The sequence below is a fragment of the Oryza glaberrima genome, chromosome 4 (assembly GCF_000147395.1).
Source record: "Oryza glaberrima chromosome 4, OglaRS2, whole genome shotgun sequence".
NCBI classification, from domain to species: Eukaryota; Viridiplantae; Streptophyta; class Magnoliopsida; order Poales; family Poaceae; genus Oryza; species Oryza glaberrima.
Genome location: NC_068329.1, coordinates 22,041,131 through 22,056,616, shown reverse-complemented (window position 1 = coordinate 22,056,616; position 15,486 = coordinate 22,041,131). Strand labels below are relative to the sequence as shown.

The 15,486-nt window shown below is 43.3% G+C and overlaps 2 protein-coding genes and 1 long non-coding RNA gene across 7 annotated transcripts; 2 read left to right on the top strand and 1 right to left on the bottom strand.

The window, feature by feature from the left end:
* The first annotated feature begins 437 nt into the window (after positions 1-437).
* On the top strand, positions 438-8,080 carry LOC127770709 (uncharacterized). 2 transcript variants are annotated; one of them, XM_052296522.1, is made up of 16 exons: positions 438-552; positions 1,158-1,516; positions 1,590-1,718; positions 2,274-2,481; positions 2,609-2,755; positions 3,031-3,105; positions 3,198-3,269; positions 3,439-3,510; positions 4,726-4,797; positions 5,124-5,195; positions 5,660-5,731; positions 6,212-6,283; positions 6,424-6,567; positions 6,925-6,996; positions 7,358-7,504; positions 7,586-8,080. In XM_052296522.1, the coding sequence occupies exons 2-16, from the start codon at positions 1,310-1,312 to the stop codon at positions 7,768-7,770; spliced, it is 1,746 nt and encodes a 581-aa protein (XP_052152482.1). In that variant the 5' UTR covers positions 438-552; positions 1,158-1,309; the 3' UTR covers positions 7,771-8,080. The 2 variants fall into 2 exon arrangements, with proteins under 2 accessions (XP_052152482.1, XP_052152481.1); XM_052296521.1 differs by having other exon boundaries at positions 487-654.
* A 1,120-nt stretch (positions 8,081-9,200) lies between these two features.
* On the bottom strand, positions 9,201-10,749 carry LOC127770878 (septin and tuftelin-interacting protein 1 homolog 1-like). Its single transcript, XM_052296651.1, has 2 exons — positions 9,514-10,749; positions 9,201-9,269 (listed from the first exon to the last, which is right to left on the bottom strand). Exons 1-2 carry the CDS (start codon positions 10,747-10,749, stop codon positions 9,201-9,203), a joined length of 1,305 nt encoding a protein of 434 aa, XP_052152611.1.
* A 287-nt stretch (positions 10,750-11,036) lies between these two features.
* On the top strand, positions 11,037-15,486 carry LOC127770282 (uncharacterized). Of its 4 annotated transcripts, none has more exons than XR_008016925.1 (5): positions 11,037-12,052; positions 12,356-12,528; positions 12,617-12,779; positions 13,100-13,212; positions 14,389-15,486. It is a non-coding gene; the product is annotated as an uncharacterized LOC127770282 (long non-coding RNA). The 4 variants fall into 4 exon arrangements; XR_008016924.1 differs by having other exon boundaries at positions 14,312-15,486; XR_008016926.1 differs by lacking the exon at positions 13,100-13,212 and having other exon boundaries at positions 11,046-12,052; positions 14,312-15,486.

Here is a 15,486-nt window from a genome sequence, read left to right as displayed (position 1 = left end):
AATTTCTTATATATTTACCAAGTTTAACAACAAACTAAGATATTTTTTTAACAACTTAAAAAAAAATTAATATGATTGAAAATAACATTAATCTGAACAGCCCTTAAACCGGAGTAACAACCATTTATTAATCAACCACCAGTAGAAGTAAAACCGCGGGGCCCACGTGTAGGCCGCAGAACGGACCAATAGTCGCGGGCCCACAAAACCGGCAGCACAATCCGGGGGATGCCGAGCGCCCGCCCGGTACTCTTTTGCCTTATCCCTTCCACTCCCCTGTGGCCCCCATCCCCCCAACCCCCACAGCGCCACCAACCTTCTTACCCACTCCACCCACTGACAACGTTGGCCACCTTTACCCCTACCCCACATGTCAGTGACAGAGTCTGCGGGGCAGGCGTACCAGCTCGGGCCTCCGGGGCGACACGTGGAGCTCCCACGTTGCTCCGTCTCTCGCTATAAACCATTTCTTCTCCACCTTTCCTTCCCCTTCTCGAGTCCCTCTCCTCCCCCCTCTCTCTTTCTCGGCGAGGATTGGCTGTGTGATTAGAGGTAATTTAATCGCGATAGATTGGTTTAACTCTAATCCGGGAGTTTGCTTGGCCTGGGGTTTGGTGGATTTGCGTCCCTGTGAGAATTTCCATATCCAATCGGGTAATTCTCCACCACCGTATTCTGTGTAATTCTGTTGCGATTTTATTGGGTGGGTGGGTTGGTTGGTTGTCGTGTTGATCTGCCCAACTCGTACTCTCTCGATGCTTATGTGTTATTCTGGGTTGGAATTTTGGGCATTTTTTTTAATTTTACGGTTTCTTCTCCCTTGATGGAGTGATTTGCAGAACAGGGTGTGGAACAATCGAAAGTAGGGTACACTGACTGAACTATTAGGGGTTTGGGGGATTTGATCATACGTAGATAGGGTTGATGCTTTGATTCGTAAGACATGGTTCATTTTTCTTGAGCTAGTGTCATCTGTTAGTTTTCCTGGATTGCACTTAGGATTGGCAGCAATCCGTAATTATTGTAAGAGCCTAGGTTGCGTGAAAGATGAACACACCCACCAAAAACTGAGGACTCGTGGGGTTTAGTATTGTTTGGCAGTATCTGTATATAATCTGATAATTTTAAGTCAATTTACACGATTGTTTGATGTGCAGAATGGGGCCAAAGAGAGCGAAGTCTATGCCAAGTCGTAATCGTGCTGGGAATGGATGACAAAGAATCACACAGTCGCGAGCTAGAATGATATGCGCTTTTTAGTCCATCAAGAAGAAGTGATTGGTTTGTGATCGGTGCTCGCATCGTCGCCATGGGAAGTGCTTGCTCTAGGAAGAGAGGCCAGCTGCTTGTCGATGAGGAAGATCTCTACAGTGCAAGGTTCTCCAAGAGCAGCAGCTTCAAGTGGCTACTGCACACCTTGCCCCGCAGCGGCTCTGATGTACACAGGAAGGTGCAGGGACCAGTGCCGGCGCGGTGCCCATCGCTAATGGAGCTCTGTGTGGCCAAAGTCCGCGAGGTAGTGCTTGTGGCCTTGGATGATTGAGTTTCCTGTGTGTATTGTTGCCTGACTTGATGAGGGGTGATTTCAGGATATTGGGAAGTATTCTGATTTCTCGCTGCTGCCTAGAGATCTTAGTCAGCAGGTATTTAATGAACTGGTGGAGTGGAACATTCTCACTGAAGAGTTGCTTGGAGCTTTTCGTGATTGTGCATTGCAGGTGAAGTGCTTGATCTTGTTTGGCACGTAATTATGACTGAGCTCTAAACACGTTCGCGAAAAAAATGACTCAATTCTAAACAAGGAAAATCAATATGGAATTATTGCAAACTCTATGGAATGCAATCCTGACATTCCCTTGTAGCAGTTTCTAACTTTCAATGTAGTATCAGGGAACGAATAAAGGCATCTTGTTGGAACAATTCTTACTATCTTGTAAACGATTTTATAGCTTATTTTTATAAGCTAACTCAGGAAAGTAAACTAAAATGTGTTGGTAAAATTTATCCTGTAAGCAATTGAGGAAAATCCACTCAAGGAAGCCTCCACTGGGTACTGATACTAATAGACCAGTTGAGCTCACGTGCACAGCTGCTATCTTATTCTGTGTAACTCAGATGATGCTTCTATCTTCCTGCTACAAGCAAGCCAAGCAATCGCTTTACTTGTGTGCCACATAAAGAAAGGACCAAATTTGGAGTATTTCTTGTTTCTGGGATAAGTTACTCTGAGACTAGATATTGACCTCCTATGCTATTCTTCTACTTGGTCTCAGGACATCTGTTTGGCAGACTACCCTGGGGTGAGGGATGCTTGGATGGAAGTAGCGGCTTCTCAAGGGCAATCATTGTTATCTGTTGATATCTCTTGCTCTGATGTGACTGATGGTGGACTGAATCAACTCAAGGATTGCATCAACGTGCAAAGTTTGTCATGCAATTACTGTGATCAGATATCGGAGCATGGACTTAAAACATTGTCAGGTTAGTGATTTTCTGATAGCCTGAGAGTTGAGTTTTCTTCCATCTCTATGATAAGAGTGGTGTGAATGTTCCTGATCACTAGATATTCTGTTCCTGTCATTTATGGTATTGCTTTTTAATTCTGCAGGCCTCTCAAATGTGACATCCCTGAGCTTTAAAAAATGTTCTGCTGTCACTGCTGAAGGAGCTAAAGCCTTTGCAAACATGGTTAATTTGGGTAGCTTGGACCTTGAGCGATGTCCGAAGATTCATGGTGGACTTGTTCATTTAAAAGGTTTCCTGCTATTTCATTAATATATCATCACAATGTAACCACAGCCAACTTATTTATTATAAATGCATGATCTAATTTTATCATTTACCATGTGTTCCCCGCACCCTACACCCCAATAAAACAGAGATATATTTATCATCCAGAGCTTTTATATATCTTTCTTTGTAATAAATACAGGGAAGACTGGCATGCTACCTATTTGTTCAAACGCTACTCAATCGTGAATACATTTTAATTATACTTCTGTCAGATCCAATAATAACTTTCTTTTTCAGGCTTGAGAAAACTGGAAAAGCTAAATTTGAGGTATTGTAATGGCATCACAGATTCTGATATGAAACATTTATCAGGTAACACCTTTATGTTGACCATCTAGTGTCAAGCAGTGTATGTTATCACACATACTGATCTGCACGTCTAATAAATACCCTTTTCCTTGTAGATCTTACAAATTTGAGAGAGATCCAACTTTCTTGCTGCAAAATAAGTGATCTTGGTGTTTCTTATCTAAGAGGTATCCCAGAAATAAATTTCTTCCTTTTCCAGTGGAACCTTATCTACCTAAAGCTACATCCATTTGTATCTGTAATATTCTGATTAATTCGTTGTTTCTATTAATATAATGACATGAAGTTTCATCTAAAGTTAGCCTCTGTTTCATATTTCGTATTTGTTCTTTGCAGGTCTATCGAAGCTAGCTCACCTAAACCTGGAGGGCTGTGCAGTAACTGCTGCTTGTTTGGAGGTTATTTCAGGTTTTGCATCTTTTCCATACGAGTGCTATGTTATCAGTTCACGCTTCCATGAAAATGTCTTACATTTATTCTAGGGAAGTCCTTGGGGTAATTTAATTTGACTGTTGAAAGGGTGCCACATCTGCCAGAACTCATGTAGAATAATCCATTAAATTCATTACCAAAAATGGATATTTAGGGACCTGAAGAAGTGCATGTCATGAAATTTCACACATTTCTTTTGGTTCTCATTCTATATATAGTCAACTACCTCATGGATTTATCCCCAGAGAAATCTCTTCTGGTGGATTTGACATGAAAGTTTTAGAAATTCCCTTTGCAAGTTGAATGAGAATGACAAAGTGGCTAGGTAACTTGAGAGTGTCTTGCTTCTACTCCCTCCGTTTCACAATGTAAGTCATTTTAGCATTTCCCATATTCATATTGATGTTAATGAATCTAGACATATATATTTATCTAGATTCATTAACATCAACATGAATGTAGAAAATGCTAGAATGACTTACATTGTGAAACGGAGGAAGTACTATAGGACTATTATGCTGCTTCTTGTAAATGAGAGATTTTTTTATTACTTTTGGTGCTTATAGGTGGTAATGGAATTTCATTTTATTATTTTCAAAGGAAATTCATTGTTGACTTGAGGCACATTTTCTTCTTCTTTTTTCAGTCCTATATTTCTCTGTGAAGCGTAAGCTTACCATATTACTGTTGCGCAGCTAGCGATTAGAATGCTGGTTTATAGAACTCTTTAGTTGCCTAAGATATTTCTCTGTACTCAGCGTACAGTATGTTTGACAACTCTGGTGTACTGCTCTTTGATGTAATCTATTTCATGATTACATGAACACTTAACAAGCTCCCTGTTTGGTGAGATCATATTTTCATTAATAGAAACAATAAGGTGTTCAGCAACGAGAGGAAATCGGGGGGGGGGGGGGGGGGGGGGTAATAAGCGCGGCCATGGAGGAAGAAGCAGCGGTCTGGCGTGTGGCTGGCCTGCCCATCTGAGCCACCGCTCACTAAACGGTTGCCAAACTTGTTGCGAGATATAGCCCCACGCCTTTTGTGTTTTCTTTCTTTCTCATTTGCTTGTTTTCCTTTCAGCGGAAGATTGTAAAGTTTTAAAAACTCCCCTTCTCTTAATACAAAAGATGCACAAGGCTTTTGTGCGTATTCTCAAAAAAGTTTTCATTAATAGTGATGTTATTACAGGATTGGCTTCATTGGTATTGTTGAATCTTAGTAGATGTGGAGTATATGACGAAGGCTGTGAGCATTTGGAAGGTAATATTATAACCTCTGGTCGTTGACTTTTTGGCGAACACAATTCTCTATTATTTGCAGAGCGCATTGTTTTTTGTCTACAAATAGGAAATTATGCCCTTTGTATGCAGATGACAAACTAAGTAGTTATAAATTGGTTAATTCTCAGTGTACGTCTAGTCAGTTCACCTACCATTTTTTTTCAACAATAGTTAAGATGTTTTGTGATCTACAAATAGGAACATATGCCACTTTATTTCTCGTTGTGTAAGCTGTCCATATTAAGTTCTGTTTCTTCATCATACATGGTTGCACTTCTTAGCGTTGTCGCTGGTCTTGCCTTGCAGGTCTTGTCAAGTTGAAGGTTCTCAATTTAGGGTTCAACTATATTACAGATGCCTGCTTGGTTCATCTAAAAGGTAAATAGACTCTTCATTATTTATCTTCATATGATATTTGACATCAATGTAGAATAATGTTTAAAAATTAGCATTCTAGCATCCAAATTTGAAGCGCTGTGATCTAAGTGACAAGTGAGTCCTGAAATTTGGTAAAGCACTGCTGTGAAAATCCATAGAATTTGATCACTATTACTCAAGAAATAACACTTATATTTTCTTAATATACCAGTATTCTCTTGTTTCTGTCATTAAAATTGCCGATGATATGAGACTAGATGCATACCAGAATACGCTTTTGTTTCACTTTTGCCATGTCGTTTTTGTTCAATATATATGTTTACGCCGCACCAAGTGGAAGGTGTACCCACTTGATTGTATTGATTTTTCTGGAAACATGTCAGAAGTCTGACATCATTATATACTATATATGCTAATTAACACATGAAGTGGGGAGCTTTCCTGATGTTCTTCTGTTCTTCTAGAACTGATCAATTTGGAGTGTTTGAACTTGGACTCATGCAAGATTGGTGACGAGGGGCTAGCACATTTGAAAGGTGAGTTTCTTAGTTGTCATGTCTTTTCTTTGTTTTTCCTGTTATCTTGTCTATACTTATACGATAGATGGTAGTGTGGGACCCACCAACAGTGAAATAAGAATTTGCCTATTTCTACAGCTAGCTTATCAGGCACAAAGCTAGAAAGTGACAACATAAGTTGCATGATGACAATATATTAGACAATAGGAATAACTTTTTATGGGCTTTAAAATACTGGCATTTTGCTAGTATTTCATAAAACACTGAAGGCGGAGAATCACACAATAAGCCTCATGCAGTAAGTCGTAGTTTACTTTTGTTTAATGGCATATAGTATTACTGCTTTTTACCAGACTAGTCCGCAATTGTCAGTTTAGCATTGACTAAGTATACTTTGTTCCTCATGGAATTCTTAATTGGTTTAATTGTTTGTATTACTGGTTACATTCTTTTTTTGGGGGGTCTCAAATCATTGGTGTACATCTCTCTGTGCTGTAGGACTTCTGAAACTAAGAAGCTTGGAACTTTCAGACACAGAAGTTGGGAGCAATGGACTTCGTCATCTCTCTGGTTTGTTTAATCTTCTGCACAAATGCTAGTGCCATTGACTTTATTTTTTTAAAAAAAAATATATGATGTTTGAATAGTTCAAGCGGTTTCAGTTTTTAGTTATTACTCACAACAGTTCTTCAACTAATATATCTCCTCAGGCCTACGGAATTTGCAGAGCATCAATCTCTCTTTTACATTGGTTACGGACATTGGCTTGAAGAAAATTTCTGGCCTGAATTCACTCAGATCCCTTAATCTTGATAATCGCCAAATCACAGATAATGGTTTGGCAGCTCTTACATGTATGTCCTCATTTTTGGTAAAATTACATTGTTTAATACTGGCGTGCATGATTAGGTTTCCTGTTATGCATTAGACATGGTATCTTACCCATTTTAGCAATTTAATTGGATATGGCATGATTGGGTGCTACGTTATTTTTTGGGGCATGTAGAGTGTTGGTCTTTTTTATGTCTGTTTAGGATGGTGTTCCTTTCCTCTCAAGGTTTGATGTTTCGCTTTAATCAAATGGTGATTGTTGTGCATTGTAGTAGGAGTAAGAATTTGGCTACAAGGTTATCGTCTGAATTCTCCAGTTCTGTAACGTTGTGTAGTCCTTTGGTTGTATTTTGCCTTGAAGTGACATTTGTTTAATGCAGGTCTCACTGGGTTGACACACCTTGATCTATTTGGAGCTCGTATAACTGATGCTGGGACAAACTGCTTGAAATGTAAGTGTGCACATAAAAAGTTGGTCCATGCTAAGGTTCTGTTTACTAGTCTGGTGATTTTGGATTATCGGAACAAGCTAGTTTACTATAAGAGTTAAGATAATGGCACGTTGGGCCTTTTTGCACTTGTGTAGCACCGAGCTTATCATTGTGCACACATAAAGCAAATCCTATTAACCTAGCATTCTGTGGAACTTTTTTTTTCTCAACCCCTGCTATTATTAGCATTGAATATGACAGCATCTTGGTGCATATTTTACTGGGGAATTATTATTCCCTTGGAAATTTGGGGGATTCTCGTTATTTTTATGCATCAAAATATCACGTAGCACTTAAATCTGTTTGCTAATGCATTCTTCAGATTTCAAGAATCTACAGTCCCTTGAGGTCTGCGGTGGGTTAATTACAGATGCTGGAGTGAAGAATATCAAAGACCTCAAAGCTCTGACGCTGCTTAACCTATCTCAAAATGGCAACCTCACTGACAAATCCTTAGAGCTGATTTCCGGTATGTCTTTTGCGCTCGTCAGGAATGAAAGCATTCAACACACAATTTATCTATTTATTTGCATACCTTCCATGTGTACAGGCCTCACTGCCTTGGTCTCCCTGAACGTGTCGAACTCTCGGGTGTCGAATTCTGGGCTCCACCATCTGAAGCCACTCCAGAACCTGAGGTCCTTGTCTCTGGAGTCCTGCAAGGTGACCGCGATTGAGATCAAGAAGCTCCAGTTGGCTGCCCTGCCCAATCTCGTCAGTGTGCGGCCCGAGTAATCTGGTAGCTGCACATGTGTCCACATGTAAATATCCACCTGCTTAGAGCAGGACAAATGTACATATTCCCACAAGAACAAGCTCGAGTGATCTGTACGTCAGTCCTGCTTGTATCGGTGTGTCTGGTCGCCCTGGTGCTGAAGGGTCTGATGGATGGCCTAGTGGTGAAGGGCTGGCACGTATTTAGGCCGTGTAAACATGTAGCGGTGCTGATGGGAAGGAACAACTGTAAATATGGCGTGCTTCCTCTGCATTTTCGATGTTATGTAATGTTTCGTGTTATCGTGTTAATGAACTGGTATTGTTGCTAGACCTTTTCCCCTGATGGCTGATGGTATCATAGTCCATACTCCTTTCGTCAACTGAATTTTAAGCCGGTTTAAGCGAACGCCAGCTGCTACCTGGTACTCTGATTCGTGCAATTGCGGGCTTGCGAGAAGCCGATCTCCCAGCACAGGTGGTACTTTGCGCCGCTTTGCGCGAGGAAGCGTCCCTCCGCACTGTGACTGACATACAGTTATGTTCTGCTTATGTACCTGGTATCTTTGCTCAGGTTACGCGATTATATTATAAGCTCGTCCTTGTTTACATACAGTAAAGAGAGTTAAGCTTATGAACCATGAGATCTAGATGTATTTTACATTTGCCTTTGCTTGCTAAGAGGTCATTCAATATAATTAAGATTGGAAGAAAAGTTTACAAGAAAAGTCTTACATCCCGAAATGTAATTAAGCTGGCTCAGGTCAATGGGGCGGCGCCAACGCCACAGCTGTGGCTGTGTGGCAAACTGGCAACCCTAACAAGCAGCTGATTTGGAAAGAAACACCGAAACAGGAAGCCATTCAAAAGCGTACAGGATAACCCAGGCTGGTGGGAAGAAGATAATGCGAGCGAGGAAGAGGGAATATAGACGTTGGCGACGTGTGATGACGTACTGTTTGAAATCTTTCCAAATTTCTTCAGTTCTCCACCCTAGACGGTTTCACATTTTGAGGTTCCAAAAAGGAACCATTAGAAAAGGGAATATCAAATGCCGTCTTGATTGATTTTCATTAGAAACCAAAATTAAACAACTCTGTTGTCAAATGTTATATGCTGCTCTATCTACAAGTACAACTTGCATGCTTTCCTGATTGCTAACTACGTACTATTTCAGAATTTTACGATTAGTTTCTGGCAAAACGTCTCCTAAAAATCATTTCATATTCATTTTCAAATCAAAAGCCAGTACAAATGGCATTCATAGACATAGTATAGATATAACAAGCAAAGAGGCAAAAACTGAACTTAAGCTTCATATCACGATTACATGATAGTAGATGGCATACATGAATTGGCCTCGAAAAACACAATATCTATAACACATACAAGCTTCTTACTAGTAGGGGCTCAGCATCTCGAACTCGCATAGGCCTCAGCAGTTTATGTTACTAATGCTCCGGCACGCTTATCTCTAGCCCTTGCATCGCACGGTTGATCATGTCGAGGCCAGCCTCGAGCTACACGACCACACACTTCTCCGCGAGCAATTCCGGTGTGAAAAGTCCTTTCCACACTTCATACCAAGCCATCGCCTCATCCAGCCGGGGCCTCTCTCCCATTAGATACCGATAGTTGGAGTACATCCATTTCTTAAAGAACCCTTGTATCAAAAGCGACACCATGTACTTCACTGGCACGATGGATGCCCACCTCATTACAAGAAGGGAAGAAGTTTTTGTTTTGTAGCCAAGTCATCCTTACCGAGATCTCAAGATCATGGAGAGCCTTCCTCAGATGAGGCAGCACGTGCCGCTCAATGTGTTCGTCCCAGCTCGCTGGATCGAACACCTTTTTCCATGGCAATGCAAGCTTGTAGTCATAGTCAGAGATCCCGCCGCACAGGTGATCTCTGAGCCGCCTGCTTATAATGATGTACACTATTCGTAGGCGGGTGTGGCCGAGATGAGGAATCCACATGCCCACGCAAACACTCGGCTTACTCGACCACGTCGTCAGCCTAAACACGTCCGCCGCGGCTACCAGCGTGGGCAAGATGACCTCATCCAGGATGGAATCCATGGTAGCTTGCGGAAGGAGGCCCTTCCATCTATTGACGAAACGTAGCATAGGCTCTGGCTCCTCAGCGCTCCACCACCACGCATCCAAGGAAGGCGCCATCACGAGGTCGTGGATCAGGCGAGGGTACGCCGCTGATGCGTCCGCTCCCAGCGTGTCCTTGAGCGCTTCTACCATGACAAGTGTACGGTTCAGCAACGGCTCCGTGCCTCCATACTCACCTGCGCTGTACTGCCGGCTCAGCTGCGAGTGGAGCAGCGGCGCCACGAAGCTGATCGCCTTGTACGGCATACTGTTCGTCCTGTACTCCTCCGGGAACTTCGCCTTCACTCCCGCGAACTCATGGATCAGGCCGCCCAATGTGAGCTTCCCCGACTCGCTCTGCTCCCGGACTACCTTCAAGGCGCGCTTGATGGCCGTGTACCCGGAGGTTATCCCCTCCCAGTCGTCGTCGTCGGCGGCGTCATGTTTCGGTGGGCGTTGCCAGCGCATGTTATAGGCCCGAACCTTCTCGTGGCGCCGCTCCCGCGCCCGCGTGGCGGCATAGGCTTCGCGTTCTCTCTGCAGCGTATCCATGGCGCGGACCTCCTCGGCATTGACAACAGCCTTCGGCTCTGCTTTGCCGGTGCCCCGCTCGAGCTTGGGCTCTACAGGCGGCCCTGTGTCGTAATCTGAATCGCTATCGTACAACGACTCGAATTTGCCAACGCCTCCTTTCCCGTACTTTTTGGTCGGGTTGATGGGATCGATAATCCCGTGGCCGTACTTGCCGAGGCCGGTGCCCTCCTCGTAGTTCATCTGAGCCATCAACCTCGCCACTATCTCGTTGGTCGCCAGGCTCCCGGGCTGCGGCGGCAACGGGGGATAGTAGGAATTGCAGTAAGCGGGAGGGGAAAACAACGATGAACAATGGTGATCCATGTCGCCGGAGCTCGCGTGCACAAAGTGGATGGTGGGTACGTCTTTGCTTGCAGCCGCCGCAGTTTTCTACATGCCACTAGTCTCGTTGTTGGAGGAGTCAGGAGGAGTGCCCAGATCCGGCGTTTCCGATGCAGTAGTCCCGCCGTGGGGAAGACCACCACCAGCTTGGTTTCTCCCCTCGTCGTACGCTATGGAAACAACCGTATTATTCTCCTCCTCACCGGAGGAGAAGGCTTTGGAAACGAGCGTGTTGCTCCCTCGTCACCAAAGGAGACCATAGAAATTTACAAGGCTAACTAGAGGATCGATGAGATTAATGATGGGTTCTGTACGTCCTCCCCCGTCGAGGCCGGCCCTTTTGTATAAGAGGGCTGGCGTGATCTTCTGTTACGATTCAGCGAGGGAAGTAAGTCTTTTGTTCCGATTCGGCAACGGAAACGGATCGATAATCTACGATGAGTAATCGATGTGGTGGACTTGTGTAATATACGGGAGCTTAGCGTCTTTTTGGCAAAAACGTTCAATCCCTATATGTCCATCTCTCTTCTCTCGCGCTCCCAACGACGCAGCCGCGGCGCCGCCTCCTCTTCCACCCTGCCATGGCCGCCGCCTCCGCCTCCTCTTCCATGCCCCCGCTGGTGCCGCTCCTCTCCATCTGCACCACTTTGGCACGCCTCCCTCCATGACCCCAGTGAGATCACCGCGAACCCTCTCCTTCCACGCGCCGGCGAGCCGCCATCTCCTCCTCGTCGTCGCTGGATGGGGCCGAGGATCTCGATGACGGGGCGAGGAACACGGTGACCGCGTGCGGAGATTGGGGAGCAGCTCTCCGGCAGCGACGAGCTCCGCCGCCGCCGTCGCCCCTCCCCTCAAGCTTGGTGGCGGCACGGCGACAGAACTCCTCGAGCTGGCTGCAGCGGCAGCGCAGGTTCGGCCAGCCGATGCCCCCTTCTCCTTGTCGCTGGATGGGGGTGAGGAGGTCGATGGTGGCGCGCAGGTGGGTAGGAGCTGGGCGGCAGCTACGAGCTCCGACAACGGCGAGGCGCTCTCCTCCTCCCTTCAATATTGTTGCAATCAAGGATGTATGTGAGGATGGCCGAGCGGTGCACATTGTGATGGAGCTCTTCATTGTTGGTGAGCTCTTGGACAAGATTCAGGAGGAGGGGCATTATAACGAGCGAAAGGCTGCAGAGATTAAAGACGATGGTCTGTCAATAAAAGGCGATAGACATCCGTAGGCTGCAGAGATTAAAGACGATGGTCTGTCAATTAAGGCGATAGACATCCGTGTTCTTCAAACCAGGTGGTGTTCTTATGCTACATTTTAATGCATGTGTAGTGGTTTATTTTTAATTTTAGAGAGTAACAGATCAACATAATATGTACTCCACAGAATAATTTTAGAGAGTATTTGTCTGCTTTGCTGTATATGTGTGGATAGTATTTGCACGCCAACATAATCAAGAGCATCCTAACTATATTCTATTGTTCATCCATCTTCCTTGACAGTTCTGGCACTGTATGTGTCAGCTCATGTGTGAAGTGTTGTGGATATATAAATTAGTTTTTAACTTTTATCTTAAATTTTCCATTTTACAATTTGCAGGTCAGGTTTCACCGAGTTGATTGGGAGTCCATATTATGTTGCTCCCGAGGTACTGCACAGATATGTTATAGACCAGAATCTTAGGTACTGCACTTATGGACCAAAATCTGATGTGTGGTCAGCTACAGTGGTACTTAACGTTTTGATGAGTGGAGTGCCACCATTTTGGGCAGGTGAGTTATCTAAAACCTTATGTGTTGTAAATTTGAATCTAATATATTCTGGAATTGCTAAAGTGATCACATCCTATCCTTTTTCCAGAGACACAACAAGGAAAATATTTGATGCAGTTCTGAAGGGTCTCATTGATTTTCAATCAGTTCTAAAGATATCTGACAATGAGAAGTATCATATAGGGAAAATGCTCTCTCAATATTCTTCAGAGCATTTGAACTTTGAAGGGCCATGAAGTGCTAACTGCTAAGTAAGTATAATTGACCTATTTCTTCACCTAAATTAGTTGCCCTTTTGTTTCATTGCCTGTCCATATTGCTGAGTAGCTATACATTGTTCATAACATATTTTGATACATAATTTTAATTTTCACTAATTATTTAAGAGCCACAAACCTTTTGATTTGTTGACTGATATATATATATATATATATATATATATATATATATATATATATATATATATATATGTATATATATATATATATATGTATATATGTATATATATGTATATATGTATATATATATATGTATGTATATATGTATATATATATATATGTATATATATCAGGACATCCTTGGATCTGTGAAAGTGGAGTTGCTATTAATCAAGCTCTAGATCCCAGTGTTATCACTTGGCTCAAACAATTCTGCAATGAACAAGTTAAAAAGTTGGCTTTAAGAGTGAGTGCTTCATCTACCCTTATGCTTCCATATTGCTGCTATGATATTTGCTATCATATCATGTTAATCAATATCGCTGATTGGCCTTCACTATAATCCCTTTGCATGCCATGCTATATTGTCATTCTTCTTTTTGGATCCTTCCGATAGTAAAATAAGTTAACTTTTGGTACATGTCAACTTTGAGAGCTTTACAAGGCTGATAATATGATTTTATTGCAATGCGGGCATCACTAAGCTGCCAGCTATATTCCAAATCTTTAATTCCATTACTAACTACCATATTGCAAGATCAAAGAATAAAGATTTAATAGCCAGACTGGCATGGACCATCACTTGGCTTTAACATTAATCTGCAAAATAGAAATGATCACATGGCTGCCAAAGTCCATTCTACGTTGAAAGTTCTACAAAATGATAGCAAACGTGGGACTCTTGTTTTTCTTTGGGTGACTCTTAGCTGTACAAAGACATTCATGATTCACTTCATATTCTCCGGAACTCTGTCAGGCTGAAGTTAGTGAAGATAGATCCAAAGCCTATAATGCTGCTGATCTTGGAGAGGTGAGAGAAAGTGAAGGATTTTTCTTTCTGAATGGCTTCCAGGTTGCTCTTGAGTTTCTCTGCAAAGAGGATCGCTATAATGTTATTGATGTTAAGGAAGTTGTGCTTAGTGTTATTGAGAGCACACCAGTTCTCCACCTGATTGATCCAAAACGGATCAAGTTCCTGGCAGAAAACCTTGCCGGCAAAGAAAGTTAGTCTGGGACATGCTGATTTGCTTTCATGTTAAATATATGTATTTATTGTGCAAAAAGCTATATGCATTTCTCAAAGTGCATAATCTAGCTTTTTTCTTTTCTGACGTAAATCCAACTTACCTATTTTAGATCAGAAATCTATTGTTCCAATCATATGTATCGCCTTAACAAGGTCACATAGCTAACATGTCTTGAATATTGTTTCTTCTATTACTCCATATACAAATGAAGCATAAAGCGGTGAATACCATATGAGCATAATCTGAACAGTTACTTCAGTGTTAGGGGATGCTTTTGGGCATGTTTTAAACAATACTGATTTCATTTCATTTTTATAGGCGAAGATGAACTTGATGAAGGAATCTAAACATTCAGGAGATCAAATTTTGAGTGTGATGATTTTTTTCTTCTTTAGGCCATGTTCGGTTGGGCCGGGAACGGCCGGGATCAGGGCCCGATCCCCGTGGATCAACCCGGCGTGGGAAGAATACCGGCCCACGCAAGAATAGGCGTTCGGTTAAGCCCAGGCAAGATTTTATCCCGGCCCACCCCGGTGTTTTCCCCGTGTAATAGGCCGGGAAATATTCAGCTTCTCTGGTGGCGAGGAAAAAACCCTCTCGAGGGCGTGCAACGCAGCGGCGGCACAACGAGAGGGGGCGCTGCTGCGGCGGGGATGGCGTGGCGCGGCGCGGCGCAACCCGGACGCAGCGGCAACAACACACGCTCTCCGTGGGTAGCTGTCTTCTCCGGTGGCCACCTTCTCCCCGGTGAGTTCCTCCCCTTCCACTCTCCCTTTTCTTCCAAAGTTAGGGTTTCTTGAACGCGCACTACTGCGGTGGTGGTGGCAATGGTGCACGGCAGTTGCAGGCGTGGTGGGGGACGCCACCGCATCACACCCCCTCACCATGGCGCCGTTGAAGCTCTACTGCTGTCGCAAGGAGAAGCAGGAGGACACGGATGCAGCAACAGCTTCAAGTGTTCTTTTTTTCACTGGTTTCTTGATTTGTTCTTTCTCCCCGTTGATCTGTCACCTGGATTTCCTCCTCCCTTGGTTCTCAAAGAAGAAGAATTAAATTAAAATTAGTGGAGACTATTAGAGATGGATGGATCGATCTTTAATTTTTCTCTGTGCAGTGTGCACAGCACAGGGAAGGAGGGTCACTGTTGGTCCTTGTCTTCATTTTTATGTCCTTAATTACCCCTCTTGATGCATGTATTACTACTAGTTACTAGTACTAGCTTAGTAGTAGGTGCCTCCTCTTGAGTTGGTAGTTTTCTCCGGCAATAATAAGGATGAATATATATATGCCATCATAATCTGTTGTCCTGTGAGGAGAAGGAACATTTACAGTGGTCATTCCTGAATTTGTGCTCTGAAGTAGCCCCGCAGGATTTTGATATGTAGATAAATGTGATCAGATGAATCCGAGTTATTGCAGTTCTCATTTCTGGTCGATTTCCATGTGCGGAGTTGATTTCTGTGCGTCCTTGCATTCATCAACTGTGTGATATT